A 21994-nucleotide genomic window follows, 5' to 3' on the forward strand; every position below is an offset into this window, starting at 1 on the left:
TCCAAAAGACATGCAGGTTAGGTTAACTGGTGACTCTAAATTGACCGTAGGTGTGAATGTGAGTGTGAATGGTTGTCTGTGTCTATGTGTCAGCCCTGTGATGACCTGGCGACTTGTCCAGGGTGTACCCCGCCTTTCGCCCATAGTCAGCTCGGATAGGCTCCAGCTTGCCTGCGACCCTGTAGAAGGATAAAGCGGCTAGAGATGATATGAGTTCCAAAAACATTTATCTTGGTCTCATCACTCCAGAGTATAGAGTCCCAGTAGTCTTCATCTTTGTCAGCATGGGCCCTGGCAAACTCTAGGTGGGCTTTTTTGTGCCTGGGCTTTAGGAGAGGCTTCTTTCGTGGACGGCATCCATGCATGCCATTCCTCTGCAGTGTACGCGGTATTGTGTCACGGGAAATAGTCACCCCAGTTTGGCTTTCTACTTCTTTAGATAACTGCAGTGAACTTGCATGCCAATTTTCTTCAACCCTTCTCATCAGAAGACGCTCCTGTCGAGGTGTTAACTTCCGTGGACGACCTGGACGTCTCTGTGAGATGGCTGCAGTTCCATCTTTCTTAAATTTTTGTACCACTTTTGCTACAGTATTCTGACTGATAAGTAAAGCTTTGCTGATCATCTTGTAGCCTTCACCTTTGTGGTGTAAAGAAATTATTTTCTTTGGGGAATTCTGAAGAGGCAAGTTGAGCATCACTCTCCATCCAGCATCCAGTCACTAAAAGAGGTCATTGTTGAAGAATGGAAAAAGATTGATGTTGTAAAATGTCGCCAACTTGTTCATTCCATGCCTAGAAGACTTGGTGCCGTCATTAAAAATCATGGAAGCCATGCAAAGTACAACCCCGATTCCAAAAAAGTTGGGACAAAGTACAAATTGTAAATAAAAACGGAATGCAATGATGTGGAAGTTTCAAAATTCCATATTTTATTCAGAATAGAACATAGATGACATATCAAATGTTTAAACTGAGAAAATGTATCATTTAAAGAGAAAAATTAGGTGATTTTAAATTTCATGACGACACATCTCAAAAAAGTTGGGACAAGGCCATGTTTGCCACTGTGAGACATCCCCTTTTCTCTTTACAACAGTCTGTAAACGTCTGGGGACTGAGGAGACAAGCTGCTCAAGTTTAGGGATAGGAATGTTAACCCATTCTTGTCTAATGTAGGATTCTAGTTGCTCAACTGTCTTGGGTCTTTTTTGTCATATCTTCCGTTTTATGATGCGCTAAATGTTTTCTATGGGTGAAAGATCTGGACTGCAGGCTGGCCAGTTCAGTACCCGGACCCTTCTTCTACGCAGCCATGATGCTGTAATTGATGCAGTATGTGGTTTGGCATTGTCATGTTGGAAAATGCAAGGTCTTCCCTGAAAGAGACGTCGTCTGGATGGGAGCATATGTTGCTCTAGAACCTGGATATACCTTTCAGCATTGATGGTGTCTTTCCAGATGTGTAAGCTGCCCATGCCCCACACACTAATGCAACCCCATACCATCAGAGATGCAGGCTTCTGAACTGAGCGCTGATAACAACTCGGGTCGTCCTTCTCCTCTTTAGTCCGAATGACACGGCGTCCCTGATTTCCATAAAGAACTTCAAATTTTGATTCGTCTGACCACAGAACAGTTTTCCACTTTGCCACAGTCCATTTTAAATGAGCCTTGGCCCAGAGAAGACGTCTGCGCTTCTGGATCGTGTTTAGATACGGCTTCTTCTTTGAACTATAGAGTTTTAGCTGGCAACGGTGAATGGCACGGTGAATTGTGTTCACAGATGATGTTCTCTGGAAATATTCCTGAGCCCATTTTGTGATTTCCAATACAGAAGCATGCCTGTATGTGATGCAGTGCCGTCTAAGGGCCCGAAGATCACGGGCACCCAGTATGGTTTTCCGGCCTTGACCCTTACGCACAGAGATTCTTCCAGATTCTCTGAATCTTTTGATGATATTATGCACTGTAGATGATGATATGTTCAAACTCTTTGCAATTTTACACTGTCGAACTCCTTTTTGATATTGCTCCACTATTTGTCGGCGCAGAATTAGGGGGATTGGTGATCCTCTTCCCATCTTTACTTCTGAGAGCCGCTGCCACTCCAAGATGCTCTTTTTATACCCAGTCATGTTAATGACCTATTGCCAATTGACCTAATGAGTTGCAATTTGATCCTCCAGCTGTTCCTTTTTTGTACCTTTAACTTTTCCAGCCTCTTATTGCCCCTGTCCCAACTTTTTTGAGATGTGTTGCTGTCATGAAATTTCAAATGAGCCAATATTTGGCATGAAATTTCAAAATGCCTCACTTTCGACATTTGATATGTTGTCTATGTTCTATTGTGAATACAATATCAGTTTTTGAGATTTGTAAATTATTGCATTCCGTTTTTATTTACAATTTGTACTTTGTCCCAACTTTTTTGGAATCGGGGTTGTACTAGATGTAGTAGTTTTTGTTGTGGGGTGTACTCATTTTTGCAGCACCCTAATTTGAGTAAAACTGAAAAATGTGTAATCTAAGTTTATATTATTAACCTTACTTTCATGTTATAAGTTAAACAGATGTTATATTAAACTTTGTCTTGTCAACATTTTGGAAATTGTTTGTGTTCATTGAGATATTGTTTAAAATGTTACTTTTCAAAGGGGGTGCACTCATTTACGCTCAGCACTGTATGTAAATAATTTATGCAAATGAGGCAGTGTAGATCTGTATAAAAATCTTTGTTTAGTAGATAATTCTCTGTGTGTGTGTGTGTTATAGAGTCACCAGAGACCGTATCGGACGGTGTCTGCCAGAGCTGCAGAGGTGTCCACAGTGCTGCGTCTTCCTGTAGAGGCTTTTCTGTCCATCTTTGAGAAATATCCAGAGAGTTTAGTGCGTGTGGTGCAGGTGTGTGTGTGTGTGTGTGTGTGTGTGTGTGTGTGTTCTTGTGTCTTTTCTTTACATAAGCTTCTAATCCAAATGTTATATGTCTGGATGTTAGAACTGGATGGTCTTTTTCTGTCTGTAGATCATAATGGTGAGGCTGCAGAGAGTGACTGTTCTGGCTTTACACAACTACCTAGGCCTTACTAATGAGCTCTTCTGCCATGTAAGACACACACACACACACACACACACACACACACACTTTTTATTGAAGTATAAAATATTGAAATCATGATCATTTCTCAAAATAATGCAGCCAGTTTAGGAACAAAATGTTGTTTTTTTTAAAATAATTTTCAATCAACAGACAGCTATATTTTCTTTCACATAGTACATTATATCAAATATACATGTTTTGAATAGCATTTTTTAAAATAAAATAAAAAAACCCAGACAGTTCTTCTTTTTGCCAAGTTCCTCAATAGTGCTCTTGATTCTGTTAAAGTTCCCATGATAAAGTTAGTCACTGTGCTGTTCTTTTCGCAGGAGATGCAGCCACTTCGGCTACCCGTGCTCTCTCCGCACGCCAGCCGCACCAGCCCTGTACGCCACAGCAAACGCTTCAACAGTCTCACTGTGCCAGAGGACCAGCGGGAAGCCGCCGTCCGAGACGCCAACGGTAGGAACGCAAACCAAAAATGTATAGAACTGGAGAAAAGGGACACATCACAGGATACGTCACGGTTTGTTTATTCGGTTGGGAATTTAATTGGGCTGCAAAATCAAAGAAAGCATTGCATGACTGCTGTTGCAGTAAAGCTAGTAGGAGTAATAATATTACAACTTGTGAATGGGGGGGAAGCAGAAAGAGACGGAATTTGAGCAGAATGCTCTCAGCACTGTGCTGGAACAATAAAAACGTCACATCTTATTGTCTATGATAACTGGAGCTGAACTGAATTGAATTGCCTTTATTGTCATTGTAAATGTATATGTTACGGGTGATTTTTGAAATCAGGTGAATCTGGATTTACCTAAGTGAAATACGATTTAGGGTTTGGTGATCTAGTGGAATGTTTAATTTCTTTGTTGCAATTGAATCCTCTCTGGTGTAGGGGTAAAGTGGTGGACTTCAAGGCAGAAGGTTCTGAGTTCCATTCCCAGCAAGGACAATAAAAAGTGAGTGGGGGGGGGGAAAGCAAATTAAATTAGACAGACAGAAAGACATGTATATAAGTGTAATTCTAGGTAGAGGACTATAATGGGCGGTGTAGTGGTTAGAACTGTCGCCTCACAGAAAGAAGGTTCTGGGTTCGCGGCCAGCGGGGGCCTTTCTGTGTGGAGTTTGCATGTTCTCCCGTGTCAGCGTAGGTTTCCTCCGGGTGCTCCGGTTTCCCCCACAGTCCAAAAACATGCAGTTAAGTTAACTTGGGGCGGCCTTGGGCTGAAGTGCCCTTGAGCAAGGTACTTAACCCCTGACTGCTCCCCAGGCGCTGTAGTGTGGCTGCCCACTGCTCTGGGTGTGCGTGCGCGTGTGTTCACTGCTTCAGATGGGTTAAATGCAGAGGATGAATCTCACTGTGCTTGAAGTGTGCATGTGACAAAAGTTTCTTCTATAAGAGGATAGAAGATATAAAGGGGGAAAGGTGAACAGAGAGTGGTCGTTGAAGTGTTCTCATTCTTTTATGAACTCCCCAAAAAATCCCTTTTAAGAATCTCATCTCATTATCTCTAGCCGCTTTATCCTGTTCTACAGGGTCGCAGGCAAGCTGGAGCCTATCCCAGCTGACTACGGGCGAAAGGCGGGGTACACCCTGGACAAGTCGCCAGGTCATCACAGGGCTGACACATAGACACAGACAACCATTCACACTCACATTCACACCTACGGTCAATTTAGAGTCACCAGTTAACCTAACCTGCATGTCTTTGGACTGTGGGGGAAACCGGAGCACCCGGAGGAAACCCACGCGGACACGGGGAGAACATGCAAACTCCGCACAGAAAGGCCCTCGCCGGCCACGGGGCTCAAACCCGGACCTTCTTGCTGTGAGGCGACAGTGCTAACCACTATACACCACCGTGCTGCCCCCCTTTTAAGAATGTCGACCTAATTCACCTACGTGAATCCAGAATCACCTGATTTCAAAAATCACCTGTTACATATACGACAAAATTAAAATTGCCACTCTATGATGCAAACATAGAAACACAGGACATTGAAGACAAAAAAAAAAGACATAAAATGAGAATTGTGATGCTTAGAAATTGAATTAAATAATCTATTAAAAATAATAATAAAAAAGTGCAGGTGCATAGCAGCATGAATAAATTATATACTTATTTGTGTTTGTTATTATTTTTATAATACATAGGGCCAAATTACTCAGTTCTTATTGGTCAATCAAGGAGAGTTATTTTTTCCTTAACACGGGGCCGTGTTTCTGAAATGCTATTGGCTAGTTCGTTGCTTGGTTACGGTTACAAAAATTCTTGCATTTAGCGATCAGCTTTTGTAAAGAAGTTCCAATAAAATGTTGTAAACCACTTTCAAAATCCTCGTGTCGTGTCGCCGTGTCCTGATAAAAGACGCTTTAGAAACTGATTCAAACGTGCAAGATAGTCTTGCGCCCTGATTGGTTCAGAAAACGTGAATGACAAATGTTGTGAACTTGAATGGCTTCCGAAATATGAATTTGGCCCTATATATATTATAAACAAGTAATCGTATGGCTCCTCGTAAAATTAAGGATCAATTTCACTCATGAAATTCAAAGTTTTGAAACATGCTAACAGCTAACATGTTAACAGAATTTTCAAAAGTTCGAAATCACTCGTGAAATTAATCCTTAATTGGCTGTGAATTTAAGCAGTGGATCATGGGAAGGAAGGCAGCACCATCCCGACCCTGAGCAGGGCTATCTCCATGCCTGTGGACATTGCTGGTGAGTGTGTTTTTCTCTCGCTCGCTCTCTGAATACATTTTTAAGCACATTTGTGTGCAGCTGTGTCTGATGTATGTATTGTTGTACTAAATCAGGAACAGTTTGTCAATTTGGCGTGTGATACACAGATCGCACTATAACTGATAACAGTTAAAGAAGTCATGTGGTATTAAACAACATTTTAAGTCTCTCAGTTCACTCGTTCTAATGGGTTTGCAGGCATGCAAAAGAGTCTGCGTTCAGATTTCGACATGGCATACGAGAGGGGACGTATTTCTGTATCTGCCGAGGATGGAACCCCCGCAGCACCCACGTTTACACGGGTCAGACACACGCGGACACACACACATACAGATTTTGTTTGCACTGCTTTTTGTTAGACACAAATGGCTCAGTCATTCCAGTACTAACGAAACAACATAGGGCTATAATATTTTAAATATTTGAATGTATTGTTTTAATATGTAAATATAACACTGGAAAACCGAGAGCGCAGTCTTTATTGAGAAACACTTACAGCCTTTATGGATGCTTATAGACTTTTGGAACATTTATTCCTCAGCAACACACCCCGCACTCTCCCACACACAGTTTCTCAAATGTGCACTCTTTAAAAAGCAAAAAGTCTCTCAGGGTCTGTGAAAGTCCTTGAAAGATGCGTGTGTATGAATCCTACATACTGCACATTTTGAATAAGTGCTAAGTTTATCAGAATTCATGCTATTGTGTCAGAGGTGGTTGCTTGGGAGTTTCTCGGTGGTTGCTAAGGTATACAAGGTTGCTAGCATGGTAATATGCTAATGATTAGTATACTAACAGCTAGCATGCTAACATGCAAACTACGAGCATGCCAACAGGCTAATGCTAACATGCTAGTGGCTAAGGACAAGCATGTTAACGTGCTAATGCCTGACATGCTAACACCTATCATGCTAGCATCTAGAATGCTAGCATGTTAATGGCTAACAATGAGCATGTTAACATGCTAATGCTAACATGTTAACAGTTAGCATGCTAACGTGCTCATACTAACATGCCAATTGTTATCTTGCTAACATGCAAACTGATAGCATGCGAACAGTTAGTGTGCCAACATGCTAAGACTAACATGTTAATGGCTGACATTCTGTGTGTGTGTGATCATATGCATGATGGGTGATTTGGCCTGAGGTGCCATATGAAGTTTGGCGGATGTGTGAAGTGTTATCGAGCAGAACTCCATTCATTTGAATGGGGCCAAAAATGAATGGAAGTGTATGGGGGGAAAAAGGGATGCGTGAAAACCAAGGAAAAGACGAGTGCAGGTCTCAGATGAAGGGATGGATATGTGCAGGGACTTGGCCTGAGGCATCGTGTGAAATTTCATGAAGTTTGGTCACTCGGTTCAAAAAACTAAAGAAAAACAGTAGTATTGCGCAATATTAATAAAGAGATGTTTAGTTGCATTTCTGACTCGTAATGTGTTTGTGTGTTTCAGGATCAGCGAGAAAGAAGGGTAACAGTAGACGAGGTGCCGTCAGGTGTGTACCTATACCCTGAGGAAGAAGTGGGCACAGATAATGTTTATAGCCCGTTGCCAGGACGACCCAATGCCACCCTGTTCGAGGAGGCTCAGAAAGAGTTCCTAAAACTCATGAAAATTGAGGTACAGTGATGTATATGTACTGTTGAAGGATAAGGATCAGCGCGCACACACACACACACACACACACACACACACACAATTTTAAGCCACTCATGCCCCTTTTCCACCAAATCAGTTCCAGGGCTGGTTCGGAGCCAGTGCTTAGTTTGGAACCGGGTTTTCTGTTTCCACTGACAAAGAACTGGCTCTGGGGCCAGAAAAACCGGTTCCAGGCTAGCACCAACTCTCTGCTGGGCCAGAGGAAAGAACCGCTTACGTCAGCGGGGGGTCGGAGTTGTTAAGACCGACAACAATAACAAGACCGTGAAAGATCGCCATTTTTAAGCAACGAGAAGCAGCAGCTGTACAAACGCAAAGTCATCCATTATTATTGTTGTTGTTGTTGCTGCTGCTGCCACTTCTTCTGCGTTGTTTTTGCTTCGATGTTCGGGCCAAGGTTTATGCAAACGTAGCGACGTAACTGATGTATACAGCGACGTATACAACGACGTAACTGATGTATACAGTGATGTAATGACGTGTCTTCTCTTAGCACCGCGAGCAATGGAAAAGCAAACTGGTTCTCAGCTGGCACACAAGTTGAACGAGTTGTGAACCAGCACCAGCACTGGCCCTGAACCAGCCCTGGAACTGATTTGGTGGAAAAGGGGTATCAGTACCCCACGTAATTTCCAGTTTCAGCTGATTCACAGTGTAACTATAAATTAGTGTCATTTTCTGTTTCGTTGCTCAGTTTCGAGGTTGACTCCTGTTCACTCTGCGCGCGCACACTCATTTCTTCATCCTTTGGTCTTCTGTGTCGTTTATCAGGACCCTGCACTGCTGAACGGACGAGTGACCTTGCATCATGCCAAAGCAGGCGCCGTCTTGGCCAGACAGGGAGACCAGGTACACCTACTCCTCTACATCCTTCCATCTTTCTCTCCATCCTTCATGCTTCTTTCAAGCCTTAAGTCCTGTCCAAGTTCTATGAACGTGGTACTTATGTGACTTATTCATCTTATCAAATGTAAGATAAATCTGAACGATATGTTAATGTCTGTCCTTTACGAAGTCTATTTACGAAGTCATTATGCATTTTCTGACTTTAGCTCACTGACCAAACATCGCAGGAGGTGTCAGTGTGAAGTGATCTCGACTGACTGTTTCATTTCAACCCAGATATATTGTTTTGCTTTGTTTTTATTCTTAAATATGAAAGAAAACCAATATTATCTACAGTCCCAGTCAAATGTTCGTACACCCCTACTCATTCATAGGTTTTCTGTATTTGGATTATATTCTACATTGTAGAACAATACTGAAGACATTAAAACTATAAAATATCATATGGAACATATTTAACAGTTATTCCATGAAATCGAGTCGTACATGAGCTGAAAGGCGACGAGGTGCGTAGCGCTGGGAGTTGGCTATAAGCCATGTACGATGAGATTGAGTGGAATAACTGTTTTACTCTATCCACATTCAATGGCTTTTGAAAAACAGAGCATTTTTATTTTTTGCAAGTTTGATAAATAAAACCTTGATACAAAATGTCCGACAAAATCATTTCCGCTTAACAAACCGGCAAAATGACAGTAGCAATTTGTGAAAAATGCTATAATAATAATTTCTCAAAAAAAAAAAAAATACGTTCTTACCATCAAATACTTTTATTCACTATTTTGTTGCTTTAAAAATTTTTTTTTTTTAGAGTTTTGTTTTCAAGTAAAGTTTTTATTTCGTCCTCGGTTGGTTCAGCAACGTGGTCCGCCATTTTGTTTTTCTCTACTCACAGTATATGAGCTGATATCCTAGTAGTAGAGTAGCCAATCAGAGCGTGCGATTGCTCATATCCAGAAATGTAGGTCGAATAAATGGAATTATGTGTTCAACAGAAGTGTTAAAAAACAAAAAACAAAATATGTTTCATATTTTCAATTCTTCAAAATAGCCACCATTTATCTTGATGACGCTTTGCACACTACTGGCGTTATCTTAACCAGCTGCATGAGGTAGGCACCTGGAATGCTTTTCAATTCACAGGTATGTCTCGTCAAAAGTTAATTAGTGCAATTTCTTGCCTTCTTAATACATTTGAGATCAAACAGTAAATAATCTCATCTCATTATCTGTAGCCGCTTTATCCTGTTCTACAGGGTTGCAGGCAAGCTGGAGCCTATCCCAGCTGACTACGGGCGAAAGGCGGGGTACACCCTGGACAAGTCGCCAGGTCGTCACAGGGCTGACACATATGGCCCTTTTCCACTACCCTTTTTCAGCTCACTTTAGCCCGACACGGCTCGCGTTTTGACTATCTAAGAACAGCACGATTCAGCTCGCTTCAGCCCTGCTCAGCACCCAAAACTCGCACGGTTTTGGAGTGGGGCTGAAGCGAGCCAAACCGAGCTGAGTGAGGCTAGGGGCGTGAGGAGACACTCCCCTGTGCACTGATTGGTGAGGAGGAGTGTCCTCACATGCCCACACACGCCCCGCGAGCACGCTGGGATCTGTAAACACCGTAAACCCGGAAGAATAATAATTACGAATTACGAGAATTTCTGAAGCCTTATGCGCCTCGCCTCATCTATACGCTCTTGCCAGTATCTGTTAGCGTTGTCGGTGACAACAAGCCACAGCACCAAGACCAGCAACACTAACGACTCCATGTCCTCCATGTTTATTGTTTACTCTCCGGGTCGTGAGACTACCGCTTAAAAGGTCACTGATGTCACTGTTTGCGCCGCCTAACGACATCACGTGACGTCCAACCACTTTCGCTAACTCCACCCAATGTGTCCACCCACTTCCAGCCAGCACGGTTCAGCGCGGTTGTAGTCGAAATGCAACTCCAACAGCCCCACTCAGCTCGACTCAGCCCAACTCAGCACGGCACGGCTCAGCCCAACTCAGCCGCGTTGGTAGTGGAAAAGCGGCAATAGACACAGACAACCATTCACACTCGCATTCACACCTACGGTCAATTTAGAGTCACCAGTTAACCTAACCTGCATGTCTTTGGACTGTGGGTATAAACCGGAGCGCCCGGAGGAAACCCACGCGGACACGGGGAGAACATGCAAACTCCACACAGAAAGGCCCTCGCCGGCCATGGGGCTCAAACCCGGACCTTCTTGCTGTGAGGCAACAGCGCTAACCACTACACCACCGTGCCGCCCACAGTAAAAAATAATAATACAGTAAATAGCCCGATTCCACAACTGTAGTAATCCATATTATGTCAAGAACCGCTCAACTAAGTAAAGAGAAACGACAGCCATCATTACTTTAAGACATGAAGTGACTTTTAATGAATTAAAATAAAGAATAGGGCAGCACGGTGGTGTAGTGGTTAGCACTGTCGCCTCACAGCAAGAAGGTTCTGGGTTCGAGTCCAGTAGCCAACGGGGGCCTTTCTGTGTAGAGTTTGCACGTTTTCCCCGTGTCTGCATGGGTTTTCTCCGGGTGCTCCGGTTTCCCCCACAGTCCAAAGACATGCGGTTAGGTTAACATGGAGCGGCCTTGGGCTGAGGTCCCCTTGAGTGAGGTACTTAACCCCCAATGGCTGCCCCGGGTGCTGTAGCACGGGTGCCCACTGCTCTGGGTATGTTTGTGCGCTCATTGCTCATGTGTCTGTTCACTGATTCAGATGGGTTAAATGCACAGAGGAATTTCACAAGTGTACATGTGATGAATAAAATTGTTGTTGTTGTTGTTCTTCTTCTTCTTCTTCTTAAAAGCATTGAATTAGGTGTCCAAACTTTTAACTGGTACTGTATGTACATGATCTGAGCTCTGTAATGGGACATTACTGATTGTAAAGAAGATTTATGCTTCTTGAAGCGTAAATCGTCTAAAGGAAAAGCACTGTTTTGCAGGAGAAATTGTATTGGAGAAAATGAACGAATGAGTGAAATAGTGAGTGTCTCATTTTCCTCTCTGTCAGGACGTGAGTCTTCATTTCGTGTTGTCTGGCTGCCTGCACGTGTATCAGCGTATGATTGATAAGCAGGAGGACGTGTGCCTGTTCGTGACCCAGCCAGGTGAGATGGTGGGTCAGCTGGCCGTGCTGACCGGAGAGCCGCTCATCTTCACCGTCCGTGCCCTCCGTGACTGCACCTTCCTCAGGATCTCCAAATCTGATTTCTATGAGTGAGTCAGATACATTACAGTATGAGTGATTGTTGATATGGAATTTTGAAAGGAGTCTCAAGTGTCTGAGGTGTGTGAGAGTCAGAGATAGAGCTGTAACTTTTCCAACGCAGGAGTGTTTTCAGGGTGGAGGGAAAAAAGATGGTACAGTACTGCTACAGTGATGCTTGAAAGTTTGTGAACCCTTTAGAATTTTCTATATTTCTGCATAAATATGGCCTAAAACAACATCAGATTTTCACACAAGTTCTAAAAGTAGATAAAGAGAACCCAGTTAAACAAATGAGACAAAAATATTATACTTGGTCATTTATTTAGATATTTTTTGGGCTTTTTTCACCTTTATTGGATAGGACAGTGTAGAGACAGGACAGGAAATGAGTAGGAGAGAGACGGGGAGGGATTGGGAAATGACCTCGGGTCGGAATTGAACCCGGGCCCCTGGATTTATGGTATGGTGCCTTATCCACCTGAGCCACGACGCCCCCCTCTTGGTCATTTATTTATTGAGGAAAATGATCCAATATTACATATCTGTGAGTGGCAAAAGTATGCGAACCTCTAGGATTAGCAGTTAATTTGAAGGTGAAATTAGAGTCAGGTGTTTTCAATCAGTGGGATGACAATCAGGTGTGAGTGGGCACCCTGTTTTATTTAAAGAACAGGGATCTATCAAAGTCTGATCTTCACAACACATGTTTGTGGAAGTGCATCATGGCACAAACAAAGGAGATTTCTGAGGACCTCAGAAAAAGCGTTGTTGATGCTCATCAGGCTGGAAAAGGTTACAAAACCATCTCTAAAGAGTTTGGACTCCACCAATCCACAGTCAGACAGATTGTGTACAAATGGAGGAAATTCAAGACCATTGTTACCCTCCCCAGGAGTGGTCGACCAACAAAGATCACTCCAAGAGCAAGGCGTGTAATAGTCGGCGAGGTCACAAAGGACCCCAGGGTAACTTCTAAGCAACTGAAGGCCTCTCTCACATTGGCTAATGTTAATGTTCATGAGTCCACCATCAGGAGAACACTGAACAACAATGGTGTGCATGGCAGGGTTGCAAGGAGAAAGCCACTGCTCTCCAAAAAGAACATTGCTGCTTGTCTGCAGTTTGCTAAAGATCATGTGGATAAGCCAGAAGGCTATTGGAAAAATGTTTTGTGGACGGATGAGACCAAAATAGAGCTTTTTGGTTTAAATGAGGAGCGTTATGTTTGGAAAAAGGCAAACACTGCATTCCAGCATAAGAACCTTATCCCATCTGTGAAACATGCTGGTGGTAGTATCATGGTTTGGACCTGTTTTGCTGCATCTGGGCCAGGACGGCTTGCCATCATTGATGGAACAATGAATTCTGAATTATACCAGCGAATTCTAAAGGAAAATGTCAGGACATCCGTCCATGAACTGAATCTCAAGAGAAGGTGGGTCATGCAGCAAGACAACAACCCTAAGCACACAAGTCGTTCTACCAAAGAATGGCTAAAGAAGAATAAAGTGAATGTTTTGGAATGGCCAAGTCAAAGTCCTGGCCTTAATCCAGTCCAAATGTTGTGGAAGGACCTGAAGCGAGCAGTTCATGTGAGGAAACCCACCAACATCCCAGAGTTGAAGCTGTTCTGTACGGAGGAATGGGCTAAAATTCCTCCAAGCCGGTGTGCAGAACTGATCAACAGTTACCGGAAACGTTTAGTTGCAGTTATTGCTGCACAAGGGGGTCACACCAGATACTGAAAGCAAAGGTTCACATACTTTTGTCACTCACAGATATGTAATATTGGATCATTTTCCTCAATAAATAAATGACCAAGCATAATATTTTTGTCTCATTTGTTTAACTGGGTTCTCTTTATCTACTTTTAGGACTTGTGTGAAAAACTGATGATGTTTTAGGTCATATTTCTGCATAAATATAGAAAATTCTAAAGGGTGCACAAACTTTTCAAGCACCACTGTATAACTAACTGACAACTGGAACAAATTTATTTATTTATTTATTTTTAAAAGCAGACTTTCCACACCATTAAGCATAATTATAAATGGGTAAAAAGTATGGTGTGTCATTTAGTAATAAAAATGTTACCATCTGCAAATTGCTGTGGTATAAGAGCAAAGACTGAAAGACTTCTGAACATGTGTTGTAGGAAAATAAATAACTTTGAGTTGGTAACATCACACTACCTTGTCGTTCATTATTTTCCTACAAAAGCACACTAAGCTTAATTGTTTTATCCCTTACGTAATGCACACACAGTGCCCTCCATGATTATTGGCACCTCTGGTAAAGATTAGTAAAAAGGGTTAGAAATAAGTCCAGCTTTTGGTGAAGTCGCTTCATCTCACAGTGAAAAAATGAGAAAAATCTGACCTTAAAGCTAGACGGCCTTTCGATTTCATAAAATTGGTGAAATTTAGTTCCCTCTGAAATTTGGCCATTGTGATGTATGTTTATTTCTGTTATATCTAAAAAAAACCCAGGCCATTCTGTGGTTAGGAAGTTATTTAATTTGAGGGGATTAAAGCAAATAATGTGCATGAAATCGCTCGCTTCGTGCAGTCAGCCAGACAGAGGAAGTCCGTGTGCGCATGCGCAGGTTTACTTTCTTCTGCTTTTCTTCTTTTGGGTTTTACGGCAGCTGGCACCCACAGTGTTGCATTACTGCCATCTACAGGTTTACCTTGACCGTGCACTGACAGTTCCATCATTCTGTCGCTAAACGAACAGCTGATCACACCGAGGTGCTCGCTGACCGCCGATATTTATTAGTTTGGTCCTGCGTTTCCTTTCCTTCGCAACATAACGTCTTTTCTTCTTGCTTTCCGTTACTGTAGTCAGTCTTTCACGTTTCATTCGTGTCCTTCATCTTTCTCTCCCATTTCAAATTTGTATCCCACAATGCCTTGCACGAACAGGACAAGCCCACCACGTGATGCATGACGTAGTATCTTGAATTAGGTCATGGCGAAGCAGGAAAAAATAGCTGAGAATTTCGGGCCATGTGGCCCTAAATTCATTAATTGTTCTATTTAAAAAAAAAATCTAATAAAATTGGAAGTCTGTGATTTGAATTCAGTAGCTTTTGGTCCACTAAACAAAAATAATTGGGTGTCGGGAAAATTATTTTTATGACCTACACTCGAAAAATCTGAAGGTGGTCTACCTTTAAGTGAAATACATTTATTCAGAGAAAAACAGATCCCTCATCAAGAAATAATTATTTCCAACAAAAACGTGCCACTATTATTGGCACCCCTGCATTTAATATTTAGTACAACCTCTCTTTGCCAGTAAAACAGCACTGAGTCTCTCCTAGAACATTTTTTTAAGGTTGGAGATACAGAGCAGGGCATCTGAGACCATTCCTCTTTACACAGTTTCTCCAGATCATCCAGGGTCCTCGGGCCCCTCTTGTGCTCTTTCTTCTCCAGCTCACCCCACAAGTTTTCAATGGGGTTCAGGTCAGGGGACTGAGTTGGCCATGGCAGAGGCTTGATTCTGTGCTCAGTGAACCATTTTTGGGTTGATTTGGACATAGGACATGTAGGAACGTGGAACGTTAGCATATCAATTAATTTCCCCACATGAGTGGCTAGGGGCCCCTTCCCCTTTTCTTGAAAAAAACCCCCTGATGAGTCTAGGTTTAACTTCCAGATCGGATGTCAGAACAAATGTAGTAAAGCAACCAGGATGTTTTTCTTGGGATCATCCCCTTGTTTGCATCTTTCCCTTTCCTGTTTGAAAGATGCATTTAACTATTAAGTGTATAGTGGTCAGAGTTTGGTTGGATACAGGAAAAGGTGTCAAATGTAAAAAAAAACAGCATCGTGAAACAGCCAGGAAAGGGTTTATCCCTTGTAATTGTCAATATAACTAATGGGGTATTGGGTATAAATAATCTTCCCATAGATTAAAATCACTATATGGGTGTGCTTTTACTACCTTAAACATGAACAGGCAGTCAAAACAACAGTTGACCTACTTTCCGGACTTAGGATTTTTCAGAAAATATGCAAAAATAGTACCATATACAAATGCTTAGTTTATATTGAAGGAGTTGGATAATCAAAGTTTTTATTGGCTTAAAAGTTTGATAAAAGGTGTCTGTTGATAGGGTTAAAGGCTCATTCCAGTCATCATGTGCCCACATGGCCAACTAATGGCCTGAAGTAGGGCGTACCAAACGGTAATTTTGTCCTGAAGCCATATTTGGGGCCCTCCTGTACCCCCACCAAAGCTCTGAGTGCCCTGAAACTCTCTAAGTACACAGTAGAGTTCCCAAATATGATGATAAATCAGTTTAAACCCTATCAACACAAAAACTTTCCAAGATATGGACCCCCGAAATGTCAAAAAAAAAATTGTGTCATTAAAAAAATCCACTTTTAAGGGGTTAATATCTCTAAAGTTAGTAAACTTGTGCTATTTTAGGTGCAGAATCAGATAGACAGGGCCAGAATACATAGATATAGCAATTTACAGGTCTATATTCCCCTTAGAACAAAAGATATGGGCCTCCAAAAATGCTTGCAAATTAAGTGTACAATTCCCTGACCCCAAAAGTGGGCGTGGCACCCAAACTTTGAAGGGCCAAAATTCAAAAACCGTTCCAGCTAGGAAGCTAAAATTTTGGATTCTTTCTTTTGACCTCATAAGGAACTAATAAAATAAATATCAGGCAAATTGAAGAGGTGTCACTGGGGAGGGTGTGTGAATTGACATGGAATGACCCCTGTGGACAATAATGCGATTATATCGTGATTAAATTTTATTTGATTAACAGCCGTAGTTTTGATATACTGTAGCAGATTAGAATATTTAATGTACACTCTTCGAAACAGTGCCCCTTATAGGTTCTTTAGATTAGATTTCGATAAAGGTTTATAGATTGGATACCTGTTTGAGGAACGCTTTACAGTTTGACTCCTTGCCCTGGATAACCTCCAGCCTGAGAAAAAGCCAGATTACAGACTCTCATTCCGTTCCAGAGCTAAAACCCCGAATGGTTCGTATGGTTTTCAAGGTTTATTACGGCCTAAATGTATTTTCATTTCTCATCACAGATTCAAAAAGACCAATTCTAGCACTTTATGAACATAAGTATTAAAAGCTGATGTATGTTACATGCTGTCTTTCACTGTGCTGAATGGACTTGTGCGTCCTCGATGTCTCTGTGTAGGATCATGAGGGAGCAGCCCAGTGTGGTCCTGAGTGCAGCTCATACGGTAGCCATCCGCATGTCTCCATTTGTAAGACAGATGGACTTCGCCATAGACTGGATGGCTGTGGAGGCTGGACGCGCTCTCTACAGGTGCTTCAGTACTGAATTTAGAACTATATGTGTCACACCATGGGGATTTTTATACCAGATGCTCTGTTTACAGAAGGCGTAGAAACAGCGTTGAAAAGCGCACGATATTTTGCACCGTTTTGGTTGGCTGATCCAGTAACTATCAGCTAATAATCACCTCAGTAGCGCCCCTACGGGATACATTTACCACTTTTAACATCATCCACGACTGTGTTGGACTGAGGTTGGTTCCAGAGGACTTGAGACAGGGACTCGTTTTAAATGGCTACCATGTAGTTACTGTCCAGACTCGGAAACGAGTCAACACTTAACATTGTTCATTCATTGTGCATGTCCTGACTGGACATGTTTTCGACACTGCATGTTCAGAGGTCAGAAAGAGTAAAAACACATTTTATGACTGACTGTCTTGTATCAACAACAGTTCTAGCTTTATTGGTAACATTTTGTACAGGTTAAAGTCGGTCCCATGTTAGAAACAGAGTATTGACGACTAATATTCTGACACAATTGGCACAATGCCAAAAATGAATTTGGCATGGCACCAACCAATCAATGATGCATCAAATTAAATTACCTATAGTTGTTTTAGTAAAAGTAGTGTCATTCTGGTCCAAACATACACTTTAGACCTAGCTGAAACATCATGGACATTTTGAAGGCTTTCTGCCTGGAAAATGGACCATTTTGGGTTGCGTGCGCATCATTAACCCCCCCCCCGGATCTCCATGCCCGTCTGCAACACCCTTTTTCTCAGCAACCACAAATCATAGCCACTTGGTACCAAACTTCAGCTTGGGGTTCTATACTGTGTATACCATTTTCAGGTCTGTCCCACATCGACTTCCTGTTTACCGACTGAATGTATTTATGAAACATATAGCGTGGATTTACACAATTTTCATTACATTTTTCTCAGCAGCTACAAATCACAGCGGCTTCATATTTGGTACCAAACTTCAGCTTGGGGTTCTGTACCGTGTATACCGTTTTCAGGTCTGTCACACATCGACTTCCTGTTTACCGACTGAATGTATTTACGAAACATGTAGTGTGGATTTACAAAATTTTCATCACATTTTTCTCAGCAACTACAAATCACAACTGCTTGATATTTGGTACTGAGCTTCAGCTTGGGGTTCTGTACCATGTATACCGTTTTCAGGTCCGTCGCACATCGATTTCCTGTTTACCAACTGAATGTATTTACAAAACGTACAGGGTGGATTTTGACGCTATTTCAAGAAGCAAAATGATATTTCAAAATGACAGTTTACCAGGATGCTATTTGAAATCCCCGGGGAGAGACACGGCTCTTGTTTCAGGGTTAATTATTTGTTGAAGTCAACATTCATAATAAGCATCCTATTCCTTCGATTGCTTGCATTCTGATATAAGCGAGAGCGGGGGTATATACAAGTGAGCAGTAGCTCACAGTTGATCTTGTTTCATATCAGATTTGCAGTAACTTCCCTTGGTCCAGTTTCACTTTGGTTTGTAGTTCCTGCATACGGAGGCTTGCAGCAGGTACAACTCAAAATCCATAATCTGAGCATCTGGTATGAAAATCTGGTGGACTGACACACATCCTGAATTCATTAAGCTGAGCTGGATCTTTTACACAGGATGTGCTTTCTTTTTCTTTAGGCAGGACGATCAGTCAGATTGCACCTACATCGTGCTGAACGGTCGTCTGCGCTCCGTCATCCGGAAGGCGAATGGAAAGAAGGAGCTGGTAGGGGAGTACGGTAGAGGAGATCTCATCGGAGTGGTGAGTTCATTTAATTAAAAAAAGTGGACTGATCCAGACTCTCTTACCTTCTACAGTTGTCTTGCTTTGGACCTCAAAAATTTTGCATTGGCTTTTGTCATAGCTATAAGCATTGGGAGTGTTCCACTTATAAACTGTAAATTGTCAGGTTTACACTGTACTGTTGTTTTGTTTTTTGTTATTTTTGTGGTTTTTTTTTTTTTTGGCTTGATTCAGATAAAAATTGATTGTCAGTCTTAGAATGCGTAATGTGAGGGGGCGTCGTGGCTCAGGTGGATAAGGCACCATACCATAAATCCAGGGACCTGGGTTCGATTCCGACCCGAGGTCATTTCCCGATCCCTCCCTGTCTCTCTCCCGCTCATTTCCTGTCTCTACACTGTCCTATCCAATAAAGGTGGAAAAAGCCAAAAAAAAATCTAAAAAAAAAAAAGAATGCGTAATGTGATGTGCTCACTGGTGGCCAATTTTGTGCCGCTGTACTCGTCCTGGAAGTTTCCAAAATTTCTGAAACTCACAGTGGTGCTCATTTAAAAGCCACCAACAAGAAATGGTGAAATATAACCGAAACACACTAATGGACAGACAAAAATATCCTTAATCCTTAATTCGCATTGAAGAATATCTCCGTTTATCCAAGCAGACTGATGACATAAGCAGCACACAGTAATTTTCTTTGTCATTAGAGGATTTTCATTTTCTTTTTTTAAGATTTTTTTTGGGCTTTTTTTCACCTTTTATTGGATAGGACAGTGTAGAGACAGGACAGGAAATGAGCGGGAGAGAGAGATGGGGAGGGATCGGGAAATGACCTCGGGTCGGAATCGAACCCGGGTACCCGGATTTATGGTATGGCGCCTTAGCCACCTGAGCCACAACCACCTGAGCCACAAAGCCCCCGAGGATTTTCATTGTATAATCCTATATGGACTTCAGGACAACCAGGAAAATGGTGTGTGCGCGCGCGCACACACACACACACACACACACACACCCCTTTACATAAATAGTGGAGGGGGTCAACGACATCAAATTCCTGGGACTCCATGTCACAAAAGATCTGACGTGGACCCTCAACACCTCACACCTGGTGAAGAAAGCTCAGCAGAGGTTTTTCTTCTTGAGAAAGCTTAAAAAAGCCAAACTCCTCTCTTAGCTCTTAGTGAACTTCTACAGGAGCACAATAGAGAGCTTTCTCTGATACTGCGTCACAGTTTGGTAGGCCAGCTGTACTGCAGAGAACCGGAGAGATTTGGACCGGATAGTTAAACCTGCGCAGAGGATTGTGGGAACTAAGCTACCAAATCTGAACAAAGTTTATGCTAACTGTTTATGTAAGAGGGCTAACGACGTTATCAAGGACAAAAGATACAGGACCATCAGATCATGCACAAATAGATTGACGAACAGCTTCTTCCCCAGAGCTGTAGCCTCCATTACACCATTTGTTGTATAACGACAATGACAATGAAGTCGTGTCTTGGCTTGGCTTGGCTTAGCTTAGCTTAGCTTAACTTATGGAGGGAATGCAATTGCATTTTTTTATATAATTCAGCCAAGATTTTATTGAGGTCATCTCACACAATGTGACAAATAATAATCTTAAAAGACAGCTGAAATCCCACAGTCTAAAAACAGCTTAAGGGCAATTCCATGTAAATGTCAACCTCACCATGCAAAAATAAAGCAACATGTAATACATCAAAACCACTCCCAGAGATATCACCTAGGCAATAAACAAATAAATACATAAATAAATATTTTGATCACCTTATATGTCACTGTCAGTCTTTCTTTCTTATAATGTAAAACCCAAGCTAAAATCAACTTTGATCATGTACAATTCTGTATTATTGCCACAAGCCACAGAAATGTATGCTAAAATCCACAAAACAGCAAAACAATAGCCATCCTAAATATTATTTAAGAACTTTGATGGTTTTAGCTGATATTTAGAGAGTTTTTCAAAGGGTTATGGTGGTTAAATTGCTGATTTTCTAAACGTATGCCATGTCTATTTCAGACGCGTCACATCCGTAACGGAATTTCGTCACATCCATAACGCTGACTTTTCCTTCCGAAACTCTGCATGAAATACAAAATATTTTAAACAAAGATTTTTTAATATTCCCCTTGGACCCCTCTATCAAATGGATATCTCCATTTCGACATTAGGTTTACAATTTCACAGAGTTTGATAAAAATGTACAGTCACCCAAGAAAAGTGATACTTTTTCTGTCACATCCATAACGCATCTTTTATTGGCATTTTCTGGCATCCCCTAGATGTACTATGGGAATTGTTCTTGTTCTATCACTTCTCCAGTATGGTACAGCCTTAAAATATGCAACACCTGTTTAAATACTGGGAGACAATAAAACATGCACTGGGTCATTTGTTGCCATTTTGAGTTCAAGTGTCACGTCCATAACGCTGGAATTGCTCTTAATGTAAAAGCATTTAACCAAAACTGATCTAGGATTGATGATTTTTTTTCTTGAAATGAAGGCTAGAGGAATTCTGAATATTTCTAACTTATGACTGAAAAATGATCTCCGTTTGTATTTTGGTTCATGTGTAGATATGTTTTTTTTTTTTTTCAGCATCTGTGTGTCTGATTTTCAGGTCGAGGCTTTGACCAGACAGCCGCGGGCAACAACGGTTCATGCAGTCCGAGACACCGAACTGGTGAAACTTCCAGAAGGAACCCTAAACAACATTAAGAGACGTTATCCTCAGGTACTGCGCACGCGCACACACTTTAAACATGTAAATATAACCGTTAATGTGATCTGAATTGACGAGAATATTTGTGTGTATGCAGGTTGTTACTCGGCTGATCCATTTGTTGGGCCAGAAGATTCTAGGAAACCTTCAGCAGCCGCGTGTACCTTTCTCAGGTCAGTACACTCCATCATCATGCTTGAGTCTCAATACGAAAACGAGTACATACTGTGGTATGAAACCAAGAACCATTTCTTTTTCTTGTCTTATTATTATTATCCTTCTAATCCACAAGGGTTGCACAAATCTGTATTTGTGTGAATGCAGGTGCAACTCTGGGTCTGCCCACCATGGCATCCAGCCCTGATGTCACCAACCCAGCCAGTAACCTCTCCACTGTGGCTGTACTTCCTGTTTGTGACGAAGTGCCAATCAATGCCTTTAACCTGGAGCTCAGTCACGCTCTCAGTGCCATAGGTATGATGCTTAGCTGTAAATGTAGTAGTTGTTCAAGTCCAGGAAATTGACTCAAGTGGCAGTTTCCATGACTCTGACTCTACATGCTCACGACTCGGAATC

The 21994-nt window shown here is 41.9% G+C and overlaps 1 protein-coding gene across 4 annotated transcripts in view; it reads left to right on the top strand.

Moving 5' to 3' along the window:
- pnpla6 (patatin-like phospholipase domain containing 6) overlaps positions 1-21994 on the top strand; it is a 122407-nt gene that overhangs the window by 56237 nt on the left and 44176 nt on the right. For 3 of the 4 annotated variants that reach the window (XM_060898880.1, XM_060898878.1, XM_060898877.1), the window contains 13 exons: positions 2776-2904; positions 3026-3106; positions 3430-3562; positions 5754-5828; positions 6048-6151; positions 7306-7473; positions 8284-8361; positions 11402-11607; positions 16788-16919; positions 18567-18690; positions 21317-21430; positions 21516-21591; positions 21743-21892. In XM_060898880.1, coding sequence (XP_060754863.1) covers positions 2776-2904; positions 3026-3106; positions 3430-3562; positions 5754-5828; positions 6048-6151; positions 7306-7473; positions 8284-8361; positions 11402-11607; positions 16788-16919; positions 18567-18690; positions 21317-21430; positions 21516-21591; positions 21743-21892 — 1570 coding nt within the window. The remainder of the gene's footprint in view (positions 1-2775; positions 2905-3025; positions 3107-3429; positions 3563-5753; positions 5829-6047; positions 6152-7305; positions 7474-8283; positions 8362-11401; positions 11608-16787; positions 16920-18566; positions 18691-21316; positions 21431-21515; positions 21592-21742; positions 21893-21994) is intronic. The other variant, XM_060898879.1, reaches the window with a different exon arrangement.

Source organism: Neoarius graeffei, chromosome 18 (assembly GCF_027579695.1).
Source record: "Neoarius graeffei isolate fNeoGra1 chromosome 18, fNeoGra1.pri, whole genome shotgun sequence".
NCBI lineage: Eukaryota > Metazoa > Chordata > Actinopteri > Siluriformes > Ariidae > Neoarius > Neoarius graeffei.